Source organism: Aethalodelphis obliquidens, unplaced genomic scaffold (genome assembly GCF_003676395.1).
Source record: "Aethalodelphis obliquidens isolate GAN/ISIS:26980383/991018 unplaced genomic scaffold, ASM367639v1 scaffold9, whole genome shotgun sequence".
Lineage (NCBI taxonomy): Eukaryota > Metazoa > Chordata > Mammalia > Artiodactyla > Delphinidae > Aethalodelphis > Aethalodelphis obliquidens.
Genome location: NW_020837953.1, coordinates 30,252,714 through 30,276,595, shown reverse-complemented (window position 1 = coordinate 30,276,595; position 23,882 = coordinate 30,252,714). Strand labels below are relative to the sequence as shown.

The following is a 23,882-nucleotide window of genomic DNA, read 5'->3' as shown; positions in this document are numbered from 1 at the left end:
TCTCACTGTTGTGGCCTCTCCCGTTGCAGAGCACCGGCTCCAGACGTTCAGGCTCAGCGGCCACGGCTCACGGGCCCAGCCACTCCACGGCATGTGGGATCTTCCCTGACCGGGGCACGAACCCATGTCCGCTGCATCGGCAGGCGGACTCTCAACCACTGTGCCACCAGGGAAGCCCTCACATAACTTTTATTTTATAATTGTCTATTTTATTATTAGTTATTGTTGTTTATCTCTTACAGTGCCTAATTTATATATTAGTCTTTATCATAGGTAGGTATGTACAGGAAAAAACATAGTATATATATATATATATATATATATATATATAGGTTTTGGTACTATCTACAGTTTCAGGCATCCATCTGGGCTCTTGGAATGTATCCCTGAGGATAAGGGGGGACTACTGTATTATCTTCTGTCATCCTATATTTTATGCTTGTAGGAAACTGCTTATCGTTGTCCATTCAGGTGTTCATGCGCTCTCGGTGCTCATCCAGGTGATCGTGCTTTTTCCTCCTTTCTTTACCTGCTACTACTCATCCTTTAAGACTTGGCACAGGGTGTCTCCAAAAGGACTTTCCTGATAGCTGGTTTAAAGGACTTTTATCTGCTCTGCTCACTTTCTGCATATGTTACTAAATACATGAGTGCTTATTCTTGCCTGTCTTTTTAAAATAGATTGTGGACTCTTTAAGGATAGGAGGCACATCTAGGTTTTCAGCATGGTTCCTAGAATATTAGTTACTTACTTCTGGGAAAAAACCCTGTTTTCGATATTGTAAATCTCATTGGCCTCCAATGAGAATTTTATAATACTGTTTAAAATTTCTCATATAAATAATACAGAGAAGCACTTTATAATTACTTTTACTTTTTAAAGAATTTTTTGGAAAGTGATTTCCTGATAGGGTTTTTTATAGGGTAATATTACTTAAAAGAATAGGTCTTAGTCCAGAGACTGTATCAAAGGGAAGAAGATGAATGAATCAGATGTAGGTATAGAGTGAGTTAACAGTGTTTCTGGATATCTAATTTGGTTCATGATCCTCTTGGCAGCGCTGACACACAACCTCAGTTTTTTTAGAACACATATGAATGAAGAATGACCTAGAGGTTAGGTAGGAATGGCTAGGTCTGCCTGTCTCTGGACTCAGACTCCTGGGAGCTGACCCAGAACTACATACCCTTAGGGAATCTGAGGTCATTGCCATTTACCATTGATCCCCATCACTCTGATGTCCTTAGAGTGTTACCTTTGTTAGAGACTATCTGGACTACACAAGAAAATATTTGGAATAAACGAGCATTTTCAAGGTTTTGGCATATTAATTTCCTTCTGCTGCTAGGCAACACAGTAATTTTTTTTTAAAGTTAGTTGTTATTCTTTTTTAAAAAATAAATAAATTTATTTATTTATTTATTGGCTACATTTGGTCTTCGTTGCTGTGGGGGCTTTCTCTAGTTTCGAGCGGGGGCTGCTCTTCGTTGCGGTGGGCTTCTCATTGCAGCGGCTTCTCTTGTTGAGGAGCACGGGCTCTAGGCGCACGGGCTTCAGTCGTTGTGGCTCGTGGACTCTAGAGCACAGGCTCAGTAGTTGTGGCGCACGGGCTTAGTTGCTCTGCAGCATGTGGGATCTTCCTGGACCAGGGTTCGAACCCCTGTCCCCTGAATTGGCAGGTGGATTTTTAACCACTGCGCCACCAGGAAAGTCCCAGCAACACAGTAATTTGGCTGATTGTTTTGTAATTAAATTACAAAAACATTTTCCTATGAGCAAATGTTTTTCTTTAAAATAGTATTTGTAAGTAAAAGAAACTTTAGAAGAGTAATACAGGGCCTTCCCTGGTGGAACAGTGGTTAAGAATCCGCCTGTCACAGGAGCAAAGACACAGACATAGAGAACGCATTTGAGGACATGGCGGGGCGGGGACCTGGGACGAAGTGAGAAAGTAGCACTGACATATGTACACTACCAAATGTAAAATGGATGGCTAGTGGGAAGCAGCCACATAGCACAGGGAGATCAGCTCGGTGCTTTGTGACCACCTAGAGGGGTGGGATAGGGAGGGTGGGAGGGAGGCTCAAGAGGCAGGGGATATGGGGATATATGTATACTTATAGCTGATTCACTTTGTTGTACACCAGAAACTAACACAACATTGTAAAGCAATTATACTCCAATAAAGATTAAAAAAAAAAAAAAGAAAGCTTAAAAAAAAAGAAAAGAGTCTGCCTGCCAATGCAGGGGACACGGGTTCAATCCCTGGTCTGGGAAGATCCCACATGCTGAGCCTGTGCTCTAGAGCCTGCATGCTGCAACTACTGAAGCCCACGGCCTAGAACCCGTGCTCCGCAACAAGAGAAGCCACCGCAATGAGAAACCTGCGCACCGCAACAAAGAGTAGCCCCCGCTCGCCGCAACTAGAGAAAGCCTGCGCGCAGCAATGAAGACCCAGTGCAGACAAAAATAAATAAGTATATGTAAATAAGCCTTTTGTATTCTTCTTGAGTGTGTCTGGAGTCTGTTAATTTCTTTATCCTTCACCAAATGATGTGCGTACATCTTTTATCATGAGGAAAGTAGTTTCTGGCCTTTAAGCATATCAATATCAAGTTTCTTCCATTTGCTCATTTATTTCTTCAACTGATATTTATTGGCGCAGCATTCTAGGTGCCAGGGATGCAGCAATGAACGAAACAGGCCAGTTTCTTTGCTCCAGTGGAGTTTATATTGTAGTGGGGTAGATGGCCAAAAAGCAAATTAGTAAAAACTATATAGTATGTCCTTAAGGAATAGTAATTACTACAGAGAAAACTAAAGTAGAAAAAGGAAAAGCCAAGTGCAGTGGGGGCTCCAGTTTTAGGTAGGGTGGTCGAGTAGAGCCTCACTGAGAAAGTGGTATTTGAGTAAAGACCCAAAGGAAGCAAGCCTGGTGGCTACCTGGGAAGCAGCTTTCCAGGCAGAGGGAACAGCAAAAACAAAGGCTGCAGGCAGAGTGTGCCAGCATGTTTAAGGAACAGTGGGAAGACTGTGTGGCTGGAGCAGGGGAGGTGTTGGGAAAGATTCTGGCTTTTTTTCCTGAATGATATGAAATGTCACTGGAGGGTTTTGGGGACAGTGGCTGGGATTTCCCATTCCATTTGGGTAGACCATGGTGTTTGAATTAAAAGCATCTTTCAGGATATTCGGTGTTAGCTTGAGGTCATTGTAGCTAAGATCATGTGCATTGTTATCCCCAGCTCCAGAGGAACTCTGATTTAGTTCATAGGGATTAGGCCTTATGACGGAAGTAGCATCGGCCTGAAGGTTTTAATGCCTATGTTCCTACCTCCCAGGCTTAGTTATTAGCCGAGTTAATAGTTATTAAGTTGTTTGTTATTAAAGTCACTATTAGCTGAGTGACCTTAGGTAAATGACTTTGCTTATCTTTTTTGAACCTTAGTGACCTCATATTTCAATGAAAGATAGTTGATAAGTAAGGTATTTTTCAGTTGTAGATTTACATGATTTTAATAGTGATACCAAACTAACTGAAATGAAGGGATAGCCATTGTAACACTGGGTTATCAGTCAGAAAACAAAAAATATATTCCTCTGTTGGATCGTAAACTCCTTGAAGGCATGAATGAACTATGTCTTATTCGTTTTTGTATCCCCTGAAGTATCTAGAAAGTGCTTTTATTTATTCAAAAATTACTTGAGTATCAATCGTGATAAACGCAAAGGATGTAAAGGTTAGCAAGACAGATATAGTTGCTGCCTTTGTAAAACATTTTAAGCAAGCAATTATAATATAGCACAGTGTAATATATATGAAAATATTAAACCACAAGGGTACACAAGAGGGATACTTAGCAAGGACTTGAAAAGTCAGAGAAAACGTACTCTTCTCCTTTTTTACAATTGTGGTAAAATATACATAACATAAAATTTACCATCTTAACCATTTTTAAGTGTACAGTTCAGTGTCATTAAGTATATTGATGTTGCGCAGCCATTACCACTGTCCATTTCCTGAGCTTCTTTATCCCAAATGGAAACTCTACCCATTAAACTATAACTTTTCTATTCCTGCCTTCCCCCAGCCCCTGGTAACCACTATTCTACTTGTTCTCTCCATGAATTTGACTACTATAGGTACCTAATATAAGTGGAATCATATAATAGTCATCCTTTTGTGTCTGCCTTATTTTACTTAGAATAATGTTTTCAGGGTTCATCCATGTCAAACTAGTATATATCAGAATTTCATTCTTTTTTAAGGCTGAATAATACTCCATTGCATATATACACCACATTTTATCCCTTCATCTTACTCTTGCCTTTATATTTAGATAACTATATAGTTTCTCCCTTCAGTCTCATTATCCTCCTGAAAAAAAAAATCCTCACTTCTTTTGGTGGATTATCTAAAGTTATGGTTTCTACAGAATGGCCATCATCAAAAAAATCTAGAAACAATAAATGCTGGAGAGGGTGTAGAGAAAAGGGAACCCTCTTGCACTGTTGGTACGAATGTAAATTGGTACAGCCACTATGGAGAACAGTATGGAGGTTCCTTAAAAAACTAAAAATAGAACTACCATATGACCCAGCAATCCCACTCCGGGCATATACCCTGAGAAAACCATAATTCAAAAAGAGTCATGTACCTACACTTTCTTTCCAAGGGTCAGAGCAAAGAGCCAGAGGTACTTACTATTCCTCTTGGTATTTGTCCCCAAGTGGCTTGCATATTCCCAGAGATTTCTGGAAAACACTGTAATTTTAGAATATGTTTTTTTTAATATTAGTAATATACTCTTTTTTTTTTGCGGTACGCGGGCCTCTCACTGTTGTGGCCTCTCCCGTTGCGGAGCACAGGCTCCGGAGGCGCAGGCTCAGCGGCCATGGCTCACGGGCCCAGCCGCTCCGCAGCATGTGGGATCCTCCCAGACCAGGGCACGAACCCGTGTCCCCTGCATCGGCAGGCAGACTCTCAACCACTGCGCCACCAGGGAAGCCCATACTCTTTTTTTTTTTTAATTAAAAAAAAAAAATGAGTCATGTACTACAACATTCATTGCAGCTCTATTTACAATAACTAGGACATGGAAGCAACCTAAGTGTCCATCGACAGATGAATGGATAAAGAAGATGTGGCACACATATACAATGAAATATTACTCAACCATAAAAAGAAACGAAATTGAGTTATTTGTAGTGAGGTGGATGGACTTAGAGTCGGTCATACAGAGCAAAGTAAGTCAGAAAGAGAAAAACAAATACCGTGTGCTAACACATATGTATAGAATCTAAAAAAAAAAAAAGGTTCTGAAGAACCTAGGGGCAGGACAGGAATAAAGATGCAGACATAGAGAATGGACTTGAGGACACAGGGAGGGGGAAGGGTAACCTGGGACGAAGTGAGAGAATGGCATGGACATATATACACTACCAAACATAAAGTAGATAGCTAGTGGGAAGCAGCCACATAGCACAGGTAGATCAGCTCGGTGCTTTGTGACCACCTAGAGGGGTGGGATAGGGAGGATGGGAGGGAGATGCAATAGGGAGGAGATATGGTGGTATGTGTATATGTATAGCTGATTCACTTTGTTATACAGCAGAAACTAACACACCATTGTAAAGCAATTATACTCTGATAAAGATGTTAAAAAAATGTTATGGTTTCTAGACTCCTCATCCTTCTAGTCATTGGATACACTCGGTTTGGTTAATGTCCTGCTTAAATTGTAGTGCTCAGAATGAAACAGTATTCTGTGGTTAACTATAAGGAGTGCAGTGGCTCAATTATTTCCATAATCTGGATACCACACTTTTATCAAAATATGTTAACCTTTTTAGAAACCACATTGCATTTTTGGCTCATAAGAAATTAAAAAAAATAATGCTACCAAGTTAAGTTGCTCTCATAATATAATTATGTAATTCTTTTAAAATTTATTGTAAAATATTTAAGAAATAGAAGTAGATAAACATTACCCAATTTACAAAATAGAACATAATTGATACAGCTGAGAGTTCCTGTGGTACCCCTCTCCAATCTCATTACTCTCCTTGTCTCTGGAAGTAACCACTCTTTTATATTTTGTGATTGTGCATTTCTTTATACTTTTGTTACCTGTGTGTTTCTAAGCAGTTTATATGATGTATATTTTTCAATTTTATGTAAATAGTTTTACACAAAATGTATTCTTTAATATGCTTTTTCCATCAAACATGACATTCATCTATGTTCATACGTGTAGTTCTAGTCCATTTTCACTGCTGTAGTTTCCATCCTATGAATTTATTATTAATTACTTCATCTGTTCTCTGATTTATGGCCGTTCATTTCCACCTTTTTTTCTTTGTAATTATTTTTCAAGCTTCAGTGTGGGCATCTTACCTTGCTTTTAAATTTCACCTTGTTGGTTTTGGTCCATCTTTCTACCTTGACATATTTTTGAACTCTGATTCAATCATACTGGCTGTGAATTTGGTAAGGACCCATGGTTTATTAGTGAATCTTAGATCCAATTTGGCAAGTTACTTCTGAACTTTGAAATAAGATTTTTCTGGGACTGAAGAAATAAACACATTTTAACGTGTGAGGTTACTAGCCTGAATTATCTTTGATTATAAACCCTTCCTTATATTGTTTGGTTTGAGAGAGCGCAGTTAATTTTGTCTCTGACACATCTTAACACTATTCTGTTTTTCTCTCAAGCTGTAGTCTGAATTTGACCTTTTTTTTCTCTCTTTCCTCCCCCCTCCTTTCTTTTTTGCCATTTTTAGAAGTTTTGTTTTGTTTTGCTTTGGTTTTTTTTTTTTTCTCCATCCTTTGGTAGGCTTCAGCCTTTTGATCATTTTTGTAAGTAGTCCTTTGGAATGCTATTTTTATTTATTTATTTAATTTTTAAATTTATTTATTTTTTTGCGGTACGCGGGCCTCTCACTGTTGTGGCCTCTCCCGTTGCGGAGCACAGGCTCTGGACGCGCAGGCTCAGCGGCCATGGCTCACGGGCCCAGCCTCTCCGCGGCATGTGGGATCTTCCCGGACCGGGGCACGAACCCGTGTCCCCTGCATCGGCAGGCGGACTCTCAACCACTGCGCCACCAGGGAAGCCCAGGAATGCTATTTTTAAAATTTCATCATATATTCCTATAATCTCCCTGCTGTTCATGACTGTGTCTTTAATACTTTCCTCATGTTTTCTAAAAATTTATGATTGTGTAGAGAAAATTTCACTGCCATATCCCCAGAGCCTAGAAAAGAATCTGGCACTTGATATATATATGTGAAATGTAACGAATGAACTTCACCTTCTAGAATTGCCTTATCCTTACAAGTTCTATATGCTTGTAGAATCCTTGACCATGCAATCATGCCTTACTTTTGTTTAAGTGTTTAAAAAATTTGTTTATTATAAGCTTACATATTTGACTATGACCTACCTCTTTTCTCAGTATAAAAACTTTGTGGGGAATTCCCTGGCAGTCCAGTGGTTAGGACTCTGCAGTTTCACTGCAAGGGACCGAGGTTCCATCCCTGGTTGGGGAAGTAGGATCCCACAAGCCGCCTGCATTGGGCGGCCAAGAAACAACCCACAAAAAAACCCCCACCAACTTTGTGAAGTTATTATTTTCTGCCAAGTTTCCTGATACATTCATGTCACCAATAAATTATTCTTTATTGCTTAGAATTAAGTACACAATAATAGGACACATCCTTTTTGAGAGACAAAAATGTCATCAAGCATAGTCAATAATTTTATTGAATGCTTTTAGCAAATAGTAGGTTATTTGAAATAGTCCATCATTAACTGAATCTTGTTTCTGTGCCAAACAGTGTGAGAAAGCATTTTATCTTCTGGTAGACTGTAGTATATTTTTCACATTTAACAATAGTGGGAGACAACCACAGCCTATTTTCCAGTCTTCACAATGTCTGCTAATGCAACCCATGATCCAATGTTAATTTCTATTCATATTTATACTCTAATCGGATGTTAATTATTATACCATAGTTTTCTGGTTAAAGTGAAATTTACTAGTATAATAAATCTTAGGGAATTTCTTGAGTTTAAAATTAGTAAGTATTGTTAGATTGAATTGGCTCTAAGATAATAAAATAAAATTGGCTCTAAGATAATAAAATAGAAACAAGAGTGTAAGAAAAGTTCCATAGGCTTAGCTAAACTCCCTGGGTAGCTAGAAATTTTCAGGTTTTATTTGTATTTACCTTGAGATTTTTGATGCTGTTAAATAGTTCTCCTGCTTTTCTGTTACATATTCAGACTAAACTGTTACTTTGTTTTTGGTTTTCCAAAAGAGTTTATATGAATACAACACTTTATGTGAATAACAGCATTAAAGCTTTTGATCTCTACTTGTAAAGAAAGAGAATGGTCATTATGGTGTGATTTATCTGAAGGTCACTTATCTAACAGTCTCAGCTAGTTACAATGTAATGGGAACCTGGAAGTGGCTTATATTTGAAGAGCTAAAATAGATTTCACAAAATCCACGTATTAAATTATTCCAGTGAATAATGTGAAGCATTAGTCTTTCTCTTTCTTTGCACTTCTTTTATTTTAGACACAATTTTAACACACTTGGCAATTTGTCTTTTTAGTCAATGGTAGATTAACAAACAGCAGATTAGAAAAGGAGATGTTGGAAGCTACTCATTGGCAGACCATCTTGACATCAGCAAGAAATATAAGCTAATTCTGCAGATGAACAAACAGGAAAACTATTAAAGGCAGATACACACACACACACACACACAACCCCCGCAGTACTCAGGAATCCATGTGGCAGAGCTCACCATCCTTATAGACTTTAAAATAGCCCTTGAGGACATTAGCGCTGCATAGTAATTGAGATTCATAATGATGACTAAGTCAATAAAGGTTTAATATGTTCTATAGGTTTTTTAAATGAATCAAGTTTAGCCATATTCAAAATGGCTAAACTAACACATTTTGACAATTAAAGAGAGTAAAACTCAGTTCTGTGGGAAATGAATGTTTTGGTCTCACATCTTCCTCAGTGATGCCTATTAATCACGGGGATAGTGCATTCTTCTGGGAGGCCCAGGCGGTATACTTTCAGAGTATGTCTAGACATCGTCTAAGTCCAAGCTTGAATTCTGTAGAGAAGTAGAGAGCATACAGTGTTTTGGTCTTCTTAGAAGGAGATGAGTAAGAGTTTGTTTATTTAAAAATACCTTTGAATGAGTTGAGTCAATCGTGTTAGTCACCATGGAAATGACTTAAATTAAAAATCAAGTTATTGAAAACAGCATGTTCATGCTGAGTGACATTCCTGATTCACTCAGTATGGCAAGTATTCTTTAATAGTCCACATAAGGAGTAGTTTAAGGTCCAAAACATTTTGGGAGGATGAAGGGAGAATCACAAAGAAGCTCTTTTGTGTATTTTAAACTACCATTTGTATATTTTACATAGATGGTTATCCTGTTTTTCTAGAAGTGCTAATTAGCATACTTAAATTGAGTTACGATGGAAAGACACTTTCCTGCATTTTGAGGAGATTGATTTTACTGGGAAACAAACTATTTTCTAGTTAATTTTCTGAGACTTCAATACTTGAACACTTGTTTCTTTCTGTCTGAAGGAATGTTACTGGATTCTGTTTTCTGATTAGAGAAGTAAAATGGCCTTTTATCCTTTTTTTCCCCCTTATTCTCCTAACCCAAATGGTAACTGACTTTATACTACAGCCTTTTAAAAAATAACCCAATTGCATCACTATTCTAATGTCCCTTTTATTTTCTTCCTTACCTTCCTTCCTATCTGTAAAATCTTAGCATTGCATGGAACCTCAGAGGTCACTTAATGCAAGGACCCACTTAATGGAAGAACCCTTTCTCTGGCATCCATGACAAATGGTCATTCAGCTTCTGACTGAATATTTCCAGTGATAATAAACTCGCCGTTCCCAAGAAGATCATTAAATTATTAGATATCTCGAATTATTAGGAATTTCTTCCTTTTATTTTGAAATGAAAACTGTGTCTTTGTAATTTCCACTGACTAATCTGAGTTTTGCTCTTAGGAATCACATAGAATGTGGCAGCTCTTGAAATTTGTGAGGGCAACAATCACTTCCCTGTTCTCTGTTCTCTTTTTCTAGGTTAAGCATCCTAATACCTTTCAATTATTTACCTTATGACATGGTTTCAAATTCCATCATTATGTTATATCTCTTCTTTGGACAGATTCTGGTTTCTTTAAAACAGGGGTCCCCAAACCGCCAGGCTGTGGACCGATTGCAGTCCCCGTCCTGTTAGGAACCGGGCTGCACAGCAGGAGGTGAGTGGTGGGCAAGAGAGGGAAGCTTCATCTGCCGCTCCCCATCGCTCCCCATCACTCGCATTACTGCCTGAACCATATCCTCCCACCCTCCACCCCACCACCACCCCACCCCCGCCTCGTCTGTGGAAAAATTGTCCACGAAACCGGCCCCTGGTGCCAAAAAGGTTGGGGACCGCTGCTTTAAAATAAACTGCCCAGAGCTGAATATAAGATTTAAAATGTAATATAACTAATGAGAACTGAGCGATTGTTACTTTCCATGATCTTCTGGATGGAGAGTGTAGCCCAGGAGGTCAGGGACTATGTTTGTCTTTCTCACTGTTGTAGCCCTACTGCTTACCATATTGCCTAGAACACTGTAACATTCTCAGAAAATACATGTTGAAGAGTCAAATGAGTGCTTTGGTCACTATAAGTCTAGAAATGCTGCTAAAGATTGTTAGCTGTTTTAGAATTTTATCTCTGTTGGAGTGTGTTCACTCAAGACCTTAACATTCTTTTCTTATGAACTGTTGTCAAATTGAATAACATCCATCCTGTATATGTATAATTGATATGGTTAAACCTAAGTTATTCTTTTTCCTTATATTTATCCATTTACTGAACAAATATTTATTGAATATCTACAGTGTCTGTGCTAGATACTAGGTTCTGTGCTAGGTAGCAGCACAAGTTCAGTTCTAAGTACTAGGTATACCATGGAAGGGAAAGCAGTCCTTCTGTCATGGATATTGCAGTGAGGTTGGAGGTGGTGGATTGGGGAAGACAGACACTGACAGGTAAACAACAAGTATGTTCATATACATTGAGAGAAGTACTGTGAAGGAAATAAATAGGTACTGGGTAGAGAACTGGGGAAGGGACTTATGGGGAGACTTATGTAGATATTAGGGCAGTCAAGGAAGGTTGTTTTGAGGAGGAATTATTCAAGCTGAATCTTGAGGTATAAGAAGAAACCAGCCTTATTGCAGGGGGTGGGGGTGTATTCCAGTCCAAGGAAATGGCATGCACAAATGACTTAAGCCAGGAGAGCACTTGGCTAGTATGACTATAGGATAGAGGCTAGGAGGAAAGTGGAACAAGGTGAGGGTGTTGAGAGCATACAAGGAGAAGTGAAAGAGGCTTGCACAAACATGGTAGTGGTATAGAAGGTGAAAAGTAGACTGATTCTAATTCTATTTTGGAGGTTATAGGATTAACAGATGGATTTGATTGGGAAGCGAAATGGAGAAGGCTGAGCCAAGGATGACAGGTTTCTGGTTAGAGCTACTAGATGGTATGATTAAGCCAGTTAATGGGATAGGAAAAAGAGAATCAAGAGTTTAATTTTGGACATGTATTGAGATGCCTGTTAGGTATCCGTCTCTCTTCCCTTCTCTTTTCTACTTTGGTTCTATTGCTAGACCTCTTTTACTAAGCCATTTATCAGAGTGGATCAAGGAAGTATGTTATAAAAATACCTTTGGGCTCAGACATGAAATTGACTGTGTTATTGAGAAACATGCTAATGAGAATAAGCTAGAGAAACTAAGGGCAACAGTAGCTCTTAAACCTTGGTTGCAAGGCTTTTCAAGTTTCTCTGCCCAGTATTGGTTTCAGCTTCCCTAGGGATTCCCATTGTGAATTTATTCACTGATAACCTGAATTTACCCAGTCGTTTGTTGAGTTTCTCTCTGCTTCTAGTCTGTCCTGCCTTCACTTTGTTTACCCACTTCCCTGTTTAAAAACCTTCAGTGGTTCTCCACTGCCTTCAGGATAAAGTCTGATTATTTAGCATGATATTCAAGTCCTTTCATAATCTGTTTTCTTTGCCTGTCTTTCCCTGTCTCCCCATTCCATCTTCACACACACTCCATGGGAAGAGAAATATGTACATGAATTGGGGACTTGAAATTGGTGGGAATAGAGGTGGTCTTGGCCAGATTGAAAGCCTGTCCATAAATTCTTAACAGATAGGAGTTTCCTCTCCCCCTCCCCCTCCTCCTTTTTGAAGTGTAGTTAATTTACAATATTGTGTTAGTTTCAGGTGTACAGCAAAGTGATTCAGTTATATATATATATATTTTTTTTCTTCAGCTTATTTTCCATTATAGGTTATTAAAAGATATTGAACATAGTTCCCTGTGTTATACAGTAAATCCTTCTTGCTTATCTATTTTTTTGTATAGTAATTTGTATCTGTTAATCCAGTACTCCTAATTTATCCCTCTCTCACTTCCCTTTTACCCCTTTGGTAAACATAAGTTTGTTTTCTTTGTCCGTGGGTCTGTTTCTGTTTTGTATATAGGCTTATTTGTATTATTTTTTAGATTCCACATATAAGTGATATAATATTTGTCTTTCTCTGACTTACTTCCCTTAGTATGATATTCTCTAGGGCCATCCATGTTGCTGCAATATTTCATTCTTTTAATGGCTGAGTAATAGTCCATTGTATATTTATACCACATCTTCTTAAACCAATTGTCTCTTGATGGGCATTTGTGTTGTTTCCATGTCTTGGCTATTGTAAATAATGCTGCTATGAACATTAGGGTACATGTATCTTTTCAAATTAGAGTTTCTGTCTTTTCTGGATAGATGCCCAGGAGTGGAATTGCTGGATCATATGGTAGCTCTATTTTTAGTTTTTTCAGGAACATCTATACTGTTTTCCATAGTGGCTGCACCAATTTACATTCCCACCAACAGTGTAGGAGGGTTCCAGATAGGGTTTTCTTTAGCAGAGAACAGTGGGGTAGAAATACCAAGATTTGGAAAGACAGACACTATACTGGGAATTTACAATAGAATCACCAGCTTGTAGTATATTAATAGTTTCATTAAAACATGGGCTTACTTCTATGATCTGAGGCAAAAATTTTAACCTCCCAGAACGTGTTTATTGATATTTATCTGGGAAATGAAAACACCTGCCTTATAGAATGGTTCTAAGATAACATGGTAAAGTGTGTAGAATAATGTATGGTGTTTAGTAGGTACTTAATAAAAGTAGCTACTATTATTATTATTTCAGTTAGAATTAATTTTAAATGGCAACTAATCTAACCTTATTTCCTTCTACTTCCCTTTTGTAGCCCTATATCACCCAGTCTGGACTACTTGCTAATTCTTGAATAGCTACAGTATTATACTAATGCCAGTTCAGTCCCTTATCTGGAATTTCATTTGTCCTTTACACTTTAGGTTGTTTTGTATTGACATCTTATACTCATCCTTCAAAGCATAACTTAAAAAGCGACCTTTCCACATGGCCTTTTGTGATCACTCTAGTTGAAAGTACTTACTTTGTACTTCTCTAGTGCTTAACTGGTTCCACTCATGAGGCCCTGTCTGATTAAGCACCAGGTACTACCTTGTGTTTTAGTAATTTGTATATATGTCTTATCTCCTTAAGAACTGTATATTATCCTTTTTGGGTCCCTCTCAAATAGCAGAGCCAAAACCTTATACATGATTAGCACCCAGTAAACACTGATAGATGTTCAGTGAGCTAATTTGAGGAGTATTACCAATAATTAAATTATTAAATTTTATCCCTAAATGGTGATTGTAAGGGAAATTTTCTTAGTGGTGCCAAACTGTAGTGGGTTTTTTTTGGTTTTTTTTTTGCGGTATGCGGGCCTCTCACTGTCGTGGCCTCTCCCGTTGCGGAGCACAGGCTCCGGACGCGCAGGCGCAGCGGCCATGGCTCACGGGCCCAGCCGCTCCGCGGCATGTGGGATCTTCCCGGACCGGGGCACGAACCCGTGTCCCCTGCATCGGCAGGCGGACTCTCAACCACAGCACCAATAGGGAAGCCCGTAGTGTTTTGTTTTTTTTTTAACCAAGTTTTCCACTTAAACATTAGTGGGTCCGGGGCACGAACCCGTGTCCCCTGCATCGGCAGGCGGACTCTCAACCACAGCACCAACAGGGAAGCCCGTAGTGTTTTGTTTTTTTTTTAACCAAGTTTTCCACTTAAACATTAGTGGATAACTGACCATAGTAATGTTAGAAAGAGATACAAAAAAGTTGAAAGATATCATCTGGCCCTTGCAATCTGCTCAGTATCAGGTTTTTAAAGCTCTGATTTGCCTGAAGTCAACAGATGTACACTGTTAAAACAAATGTATCTTTGATACCAGATGGGGTATAATTCCTAGGGTTTGGAGGATTAGGATTGAGATGGAATGGGAACTCATCACTTTGTCTTCATGGCTGTGCTGATTTTTTTTTTTTTAAATCAGAAGACCTCTTTCTGACATTAAGTAAATAGATACCTCCTTTTGGATTTTGGATCCAGAATGAAAAATAGTCTCATTTACAAAGGAAGGGCCTGTTTGTAGAGCATTTATCCTGTCTTTGCTGCTTGACTTCTTTGTGCCTTTTTTTCTGGTTACCCATCCTATCTTTTGTAAGGTGGAGAACTTGGCTGTATGTGTAACAGATTTGTCAGGATGAGTTTATTTGAGCTTTTAGTAAATGGTCCATAGGATTTTTTTCTTTTTGCTATTTATTTTTTGTTTATTTCTGATCAGTCTCAGAGTTAACTGGGGATACTTGCCTGATTTATCAGTTTCATTTTTTATATCCCCCATCCACCCCACCTCCTTTTGCTCTTGTGACTCTTACTAAATGCATTGCTACCCATGTGTGCATGGCTGGAAAGAACATATGTGAAAACTGCCCTTAATAATTCATTTTTATCTGTTTTTCCTTGCATAGACTGAATTGTAGCATCTCTGCTGAATCTGCATTGTCTTATTTCCTGGTTGTTTTCTTGCATTTATATTACCTGAGGTTGGTTTCTATATGTTCTGGGAGAATTTGTTTGCCCTTCTGCTTGTTCCTTATATTGTGTTCTCATCTCTTTTTCACTTGTATTCAGCTTGTTTTTTACATATGTCCAGGTATGTGGCAAAATGTATTGGTTTTGCACTGATAGATGTTATTCTTTAATTCTTAATTCATGTGACTGGATCATTCCTTCCTAAATGTGGCAAAGAGAGCATATCAATAGAGATACACAGAAACTGACTAGGCATAGACAACTTGAAATTGCCACAGATCTGTGGTTAAAAATTTCAATTAACTTTTGATTAAGCACCAAACGAGTTCTAAAAAAACGTTAATCGTCAGCTTCCACATTTAATAATATGTTGCATTCTTTGCTTCATTCATTTTTAAAAAAATTATTTTATTTATTATTGTTATTAAAACTTTTGGCTGTGTTGGGTCTTTGTTGCTGTGTGCTGGCTTTCTCTAGTTGTGGTGAGCGGGGGCTACCCTTTGTTGCAGTGCGTGGGCTTCTGACTGCAGTGGCTTCTCTTGTTGCGGAGCATGGGATCTAGGTGCACAGGCCTCAGTAGGTGTGGCACGCAGGCTCAGTAGTTGTGGCTCTTGGGCTCTAGAGCGCAGGCTCAGTAGTTGTGACCCATGGGCTTAGTTGCTCCACAGCATGTGGGATCTTCCCAGACCAGGGCTCAAACCCGTGTCCCCTGAATTGACAGACGGATTCTTAACCACTGAGCCACCAGGGAAGCCCATGCTTCATTCATTAATTCAGCAAGCATTTGTTGAGCATTTGTGTGTCAAGTATTTCTCACTGTTCATATTCCACTTTCTGAAAGTAGCTTTTTGCCATCTTTGTTTCTCAGGCATTTTGAGTATGTTTCCAAAGAAATAATGATTTTCTCTGCCTTGCTACTCAAAGTGTGGTCAGTGGGCCGGCAGCAGTGGCAACATCCGGGAGCTTGTTAGAAATGCAGAGTCTCAGGCCCCATTCCAGACGTGCAGAATAAGAATCTATATTTTAACAAGATTACTGGGTGGGGCTTCCCTGGTGGCGCAGTGGTTGAGAATCCGCCTGCCAATGCAGGGGACATGGGTTCAAGCCCTGGTCTGGGAAGATCCCACATGCTGCGGAGCAGGTAGCCCCATGAGCCACAATTACTGAGCCTGCGCGGCGTCTGGAGCCTGTGCTCTGCAGCAAGAGAGGCTGCAATAGTGAGAGGCCCGCGCACCGCGATGAGGAGTGGCCCCCCACCTGCCACAACTAGAGAAAGCCCTCACACAGAAACGAAGACCCAACACAGCCATAAATAAATAAATAAATATTTTTTTAAAAAAAAAAAAAGATTACTGGGTGATTCGATGCACATTAAAATTTAGCAAGCATACAGATTGTTACCATCTGTGTGTGTGTATTTGTTAAACAACTGAGTACTCATTCAGCTACTTTCTTAGAGATGACACCCTTTCATGTGAAAGCAATTATAGGAATATCCTTAGAAGATCTTTTTTCTTTTTTCAATGATAAGAAAATATTGAAAACACAAGAAAAATACTCTTTATTTACTGAAAGGTACAAGTACAAGGTTGTTAGAAGTAAGGTTTGAGTGATTTTCATATCTGCTAAAATGTTCCCAAATGATTTGTAATTTTTTTATGGATCTTTATGAGACCTTGTTGTAAAGTCTCTTGTATAGGAAAATTTTAATATAGAAATGGTTTCTGTGTCTTTTCAGGAAGGTGAATAATAAAGTCATATCCGAAATCCATGGAAAATAGTGCTCAGTTCTCAGCCTGTCTTCTGTTTATTTTTGCAAAGGAAGTATGAAGTAAATTGGTGCTCTCAAATCAAATCATTACTCTTTTAGAATAGCTGGTGGTTTGATATCCAAGTTTTCTTTCTGGGTCAAGTTTGATTACTTAGAGATTAAAGAAAAAGAATTTTGGAAAAATCAATTGCCTACTCCTAATATAAGGAGGAATTGAAAACAAGCTTATTTCTTTTAAGTACAAGTGTACCTCACTCAAGGGTAGCAAATTCAGAATGTGTATTGGTTGGTAAATGTTTAAGTGATGTTATAAAGACTGAATTGTATATTTTATTAGCGCAGAATAATTTTGATGACTTAATAGATGAGACTAGAAAATATGCTTTTGTAAATATTTTTACTGCTTAAAATATTTTTAATGCTCAAAATAAAATAATTTAAGTAGATCAGCAGTAAGAGCTCACATAAAGGCTTTTCCTTTTATTAATATACCTTTATTTATTTCAATACCACTAGCAGTGTGACCTTGGGCCAATTACTTTCTGAGTTTCAGTTTCCTCAACTATGAGGTTAAGCAATTCCTCTTTCCCTTTCAGGGTTGTTGAAAGGCTTAATTTAAATAATGTAGATAATATCCCTTACCCGGCGCCTGACACGGAAATAGCTCTCAGTACCATTAACTTCCTTCCGTTGTTTTCACTGTTTTGTTCCATTTACACATAATTATTTAGATTTCACTCATATTGTAAATAAGAGTTCTCTTAAATTTTCTTTCATTATACTGGTTAAAGTTGAATCAAGAATATAAACTCCATGATGACAGAGACCTTATTTGTTTTGTTTTGTTTACTGTTGTATCCCAGGCACCTAGCATAGGACCTATGCATTTGAAGTAAATTTACTCGAATAATTTAGAGAACACTTTTGCAGTGTTTATTTGTCAGGTATATTCAATTGAAATTAATTTATTCAACAGACTTTTATTAATACGTATAATGTGCCAGGGACCATTCTGTCCTCATGGAACTTACATTTTAGCTGGGGGAATGGAAGACAATAAACCAGTAAACAAAAAAGTTAACATATTCGTAAATAATAATAAGTACAGTAGGTGCTGTGAGGCCATCTGGAGGAGTAAGGGCCATTATTTTAGATAGGGTGTGTAGGGAGGGCTTTCTAAAGAGGTGACATCTGAGCAGAAGTAGTAATGAGGAGAGGGCCATCTTTCAAATATCTAGGAGAAGAACATCATAGGCTGAGAGAACAGCAAGTGTAAAGGGCCTGAGGAGGGAATGAGCTAAATATGGTTCATTAATTCGGATTGTTAACATCCAAATGAAATTACTTCATCTAAATAGTATGGAGCAGAAGCAGAGACAATGTAAATGCTGCTTTTTGAGTGGAGTACTTTTAGGTATAGCAGTGAATCAAAGTGTAAGGCCATCAGTAGTCAAATTGCTCAAAAGTTCCCTTGTGTGTTGGTTATCCTTTAGTAAACTAGGTGTGACATTGCTCTTTGCCATTATTATGTGGCTTAACTAATAATACTGGGATTTTTGAGATCAGGAGGCTAGAAACCAACAAGTTTGAAATATGTGAGGTCTACAGCCTGCCTTCTCCTCTCTTATACTTGAATCAACATTTGCTTTCTAAATTTTTCTTCTCTATTTTGTTTCTTTTTCTCTATTATTTCTCTGGTTTCCTCTGTTGTAATAGTTCACTGCTACTCTTAAAAATAATGAGCATTCAAAATCATATTTGTCAGAAGGAAGAAAGGTCTTAAAGAACTTAAAGTTGTATTCTTCTGCAAGAGGCTGTAATTTACTGTTGTAACACGAAAACCTAAGGAATTCTTTTGTGATTATTTTAACTGTATACTTCTCATTGCTGTTGTCAAGTCTGATAACAAATGAACAGAATTCTACATTTCTGTTCTTAATATGAAGTCTATGCATTCTGAGAAATATAAAGAAATAGAATAATAAAGAGTTGGGGAACCTTTTAATCCCGTTATCTCTTGGGGTGTAGAGAATTTTGCATATAATTCCTGCAAATCTAGCACCTGAAGACTGATACCCTCAAAGGACAGTGTATAAATAACATCCTTTTTTTAAGGAAGGATAAAAATGTATTTGCTATGTCCAGTTCTGAGCTTTGAATTTAAAATATGATACATTTCACTAAGATGGCTTCAGAGGGTACTATTTTAAGCTAATTTCTCTATGTCATAACTTTAGCAAGTCAAGGCGTTAATAATTTATCCAGGATGTATAGGTAAGATATTTTTGTGCTTTAATGGAAAGTCTTATGTTTAATGGACTGGAGTACTGTCTGTTGCTGATTAAATACCTAAAAATATTAATTCTTGCACACTTGACCCAAGTGAGGGTTTTGCCTTCAGTAATGTGTTTTGCTTCTAAGAGCTCCCCTTTTCCATCTTCTTTTTAATAGCAACGTCATGACAACAGAGAAGAGTTTAGTGGCTGAGGCTGAAAATCCACAGCAGCAACAACAGAAGGAAGAGGGTGAGGGAGCCACAAACTCGGGTCAACAGGAAACCCAGCTGGAAGAGGCTCCTCAAGCAGCAGCCGAGGGAGATAATCAGTGTGAGCAGAAGCTGAAAACATCCAATGGAGACACTCCAACACATGAGGATTTGACCAAGAACAAGGAGCGGACATCAGAAAACAGGGGCCTGTCACGGCTGTTCTCCTCATTTCTCAAAAGGCCTAAATCTCAGGTCTCTGAGGAGGAAGGCAAAGAAGTAGAGTCAGCGAAAGAGAAAGGTGAAGGTCATAAAGAGATAGAATTTGGAGCCAGTCTTGACGAAGAGATCATTTTAAAGGCCCCGATTGCAGCTCCTGAGCCTGAGCTCAAAACAGACCCATCCTTGGATCTTCATTCATTAAGCAGTGCAGAAACACAGGTAAGGGTGTGCGAATGTGTGGGAGGTGAAGGGAGGTTATACACTCTACTTTTCATTTAAGAACATTTGGTTTTATTTCTTACTAGCCAGTTGTTAGTGATAAGTAACATGATGCTTCAGAGTTTCTGCTCTAAAGAAATTCATGTAGTCAGTGGTAACTTGATTTTTAGAAAGATACTTACACGGCATAAATCAAAGAAAAGAAAATGAAAGAAAAGAAATGTATCAAACGAGTTTACATTTTGCTATTATAATGCAAAAAGTCCAGGATTTTTAATGAGGCGGTGGGGGGGGGGAAAGTGAAGTGGTTTAGAGTTTATTTTGGTGGAATTATTAGAAATGCGGTAATTTAAAAGCAAACATGGTCCTTTCATGGAAGTCTTTATAAAAGTCATGAGATAGATTCAGACCACCCAGAGGTGTGTGATAAGTTTGAACCGTGTCTGCCTTATCTTTGTCATTTTCTCCAACTAGGTCATATTCCCACAGAGTGTAGGATATAGATGAGGAAAGTTAGCTCTTTATATCACCTTTGTAATATATAGTAGTTGGGTGGAGCCTTAATTGTGTCACAGTGTAACCTAAATATGAGTTGTGAATGTGGTCATCTGTCCAAAAATCATGAGAAAATATTAGTACTGTAACTCAAACTATTTTCTAGGAATCCCATTTATTTTCAGGCCTACTGAACTACAAATTAAGAGTTATTTTCAAAGTCTTTTTTTTTTCTGAAGCATGTGGGCATTATCTGCATTGTATAAAATGTAAGTCCTATATGTTTCTATTATAGGTCTCAAGTTTAGGCTATACAGTTTCATTAGACTTAAAAAAATATGTATTTCTAGAATGATTACTTATACATCAAAAGTGCTAAGAGTAAAGTTTAGGATAAAGTTGTTATTGTGTACTTGCTATAGTGAAACAAGGTTGAAAACAAAATTTTATTTATAGTATAATAGTTAAGAATGGAGGCTATGGAATCAGACTAGAGGGTTCAGGTTTAGAGAAGTGACACTTTTGCTTTATCAGTTTTCTCCTCTGTACAATGAGGATAATAATGTTCACCTTATTTGGCCATTATGAGGATTAAAAGAGATAAACGTGTAAAGCTCTTAAGACATTGCCTGACATATTATAAGCACTCAATAAATGTTAGTTATTATTACTTAGTCAATAAACATGAACAGTAAAGGCAGAGAAGCTACATATCTTAATGTCATTAATTTAATTTAATTTTAGGAGTACCAAAAGAGTTAAATTACATTATCTTTCAGGAAGTCTGGTACTTTCAAGAGGTTCTTAATTGCTTTTTTTCTCCTTTGCTTTATGTATGGAAAAATCCATATCTTGTTTTAATTAGCATTTGAATCAGGGCTAGTCTGTTTTGTCTAAAGATCATAACATTTGTACTGAAGTTGAAACAGATGACAAAGTTAATTTTAGATTTAACTAAAATCCCATTCATTGATTTCATAGTAGAATTTCATTTGAGTGGTCTTTTTCTATACCGGATTTTTTAAAAGTGAGTTTGCATTGTAGGACTGCACCAACCTTCATTTGGGTACCTTGGATTTTTTGGAAGCCATGTGTCATTTTTTAATACTTATTTATTTACTCAACAAATTTACTGAAAACCTGCTGTGTGTGCCAGGCCCTAAGCTGGTACATTGGTAAATAAAAACTATAATATGGCAAAGAGGTTTAAGATCATGAATTCTGGAGTCAAAGTGGTATGTGACTTACTGACTGTATGATCCTAGGCAAATTAACTTCTCTGGCCTCAGTTTCTTATTTGTCAAGGGGGGATAATAATAGTACCCTCCCCATAGGGTTAAATGAGTTCATGTAAGTAATGCTTTTAGAACAGTAAATGACCCATTGTAATTTCTATATAAATGTTTGTTATTATTTTCATTATTATTATTAAATATTATTATTATTGAACAAACATGATCCCTACTCTTGATAACTTTATAGTCTAATGGAAGAGACAAAAAAAGTAGTAAATACAAATTAATTATGTATTGTAATAAATGTTATGAAGGCAATAAACAGGGTACTAACATGAAGAATACTAGTAGAGTGGGGATAGGCCAGGTAGGATAGCCAGTGAAGGCCTTAATGAAGAGGTAACATTTAAGAGGGTCATGAAGGAGGGGAAGGAGACTTGTAGACACCTCCAATATATAATGCAGGAGGAGCAGGAGCCAAATAATTAAATCCTTTTTCCTAAATGTCAACTACGGTTTTTTTTTTTTGCGGTACGCGGGCCTGGCCTCTCACTGTCGCGGCCTGTCCCGTTGCGGAGCACAGGCTCCGGACGCGCAGGCTCAGCGGCCATGGCTCACGGGCCCAGCCGCTCCGCGGCATGTGGGATCTTCCCGGACCGGGGCACGAACCCGTGTCCCCTGCATCGGCAGGCGGCCTCTCAACCACTGTGCCACCAGGGAAGCCCCCTATATTTCTTTTGAATAGTTGATATTTAATCAATGCTTGTAAAGCAGTACTATCTTTTTACCAGCATCATAATGAAGTTTTTCTTTTCTTTAACCTTTGAAAATAAAAAACTCTAAAGTGTTTTTGAAATCTGTACTGCGTGTTTACTTTTGTCATTCATACTGTGAAAGCAGAGGCTTATTTTACTGTTTTTTTTTGTTTGTTTGTTTGTTTGTTTTTTGTGGTACGCAGTCCTCTCACTGCTGTGGCCTCTCCCGTTGCGGAGCACAGGCTCCAGACGCGCAGGCCCAGCGGCCATGGCTCACGGGCCCAGCCGCTCCGCGGCATGTGGGATCTTCCCGGACCGGGGCACGAACCCGTGTCCCCTGCATCAGCAGGCGGACTCTCAACCACTGCGCCACCAGGGAAGCCCCAACTACGTATTTTTTTGAAAGAAAAGAATTAGTGAGATTTAGTTAAGAACCTTTCAGCAATTTTATTGTGACGAAAGTGAGTGTATGCCAAAATGTTGTCTCACTTACCTGTATTACTTTGGGGTGACTTAATGATTGCCCTAGGACATCCAGATTTCAATCTGTCTCTTGCTTCTTTGACTCTTCTTTGCATTTATCATGGTTGATACCTGGTAAAAATGAGTTAATTGGTATTTACAGTTGTTAGCCTACTATACATATGTTGCCTTATGCTCTGAAAAGGTCCCAAGAACCCCTCTTAGCCATTCAAAAAAATTTATGGGTTTTTTTTGTTTTTTGTTTTTGGGCCACGCCTCGAGGCCTGTGGGATCTTAGTTCCCCGACCAGGGACTGAACCTGGGCCCTTGGCAGTGAGAGCGTGGAGTCTTAACCACAGGACCACCAGGGAATTCCCCATTCATAAAATTTAGATTGCATGAAAAATCACAACTCGTTTTGCAATTCATAAGGCTACCTCGCTAAAATTGAGGAGCATGGGGCAAAGATGTTTAAGTTTTAATAGGTTTTAATAATAGGCAATAGTATAGTCAGGGAGAAAATATAGTGCTGAGAGCAACAGATTGCTGTCCTCTGGTTTACCTGAAACCTTCATTTATTGATTTGAAAGATGGGATTTTACCTTCTATCATAAAGTTTTGAGAATAGCAGAGTCTGTGGATCTTTTGGGAGATCATAATATCTTTTACAGAAAAATAATCTTAATATCACTTGTATTTGTTTTAACAGTTTTTCTTCTTCAGTTAGTGCTTTTATTGGTAGCAATATTATAGGCAAAAGTGTATACGGCATGTTTTGTGAAATGTCTTTGTTACTGACTTGGTGATGTCATGGGTATGTAGCCTGCTCAGGAAGAACACAGAGAAGATCCCGATTTTCAGACTGAGGAAGGAGGAGGACTTGAAGACTGCTCTAAAACAGAAGTAAAAGAAGAAAGTCCTGAATCAGTAGCAGAAAGAGAATTAAAAACTTCCCAGAAATCGATCAGAAGACACAGAAACATGCATTGCAAGGTTTCTTTGTTGGATGACACAGTTTATGAATGTGTTGTGGAGGTGAGCGCATTTCAATCTCAAGTGGTTAGAACTCTTACAAATTGTTTCATGTAGGGTTGGGTAAGTGGTGCCGTGGCCCAAGACCCAGTATAATGAATAT

At 38.3% G+C, this 23,882-nt stretch overlaps 1 protein-coding gene across 17 annotated transcripts in view; it reads left to right on the top strand.

Moving 5' to 3' along the window:
* The window catches only part of EPB41 (erythrocyte membrane protein band 4.1), a 206,215-nt gene that overhangs the window by 61,755 nt on the left and 120,578 nt on the right, over nucleotides 1-23,882 (top strand). For 13 of the 17 annotated variants that reach the window (XR_003433356.1, XM_027109405.1, XM_027109402.1 and 10 more), the window contains 2 exons: nucleotides 19,343-19,800; nucleotides 23,570-23,782. Coding sequence is in view for 16 of the 17 variants with exons in the window: in XM_027109402.1 (XP_026965203.1) it covers nucleotides 19,343-19,800; nucleotides 23,570-23,782 (671 nt within the window). In the remaining variant the exon portion in view is untranslated. Of the gene's footprint in view, nucleotides 1-19,325; nucleotides 19,801-23,569; nucleotides 23,783-23,882 lie in introns of those variants that run through there. The other 4 variants (XM_027109400.1, XM_027109410.1, XM_027109408.1 and 1 more) reach the window with 1 other exon arrangement.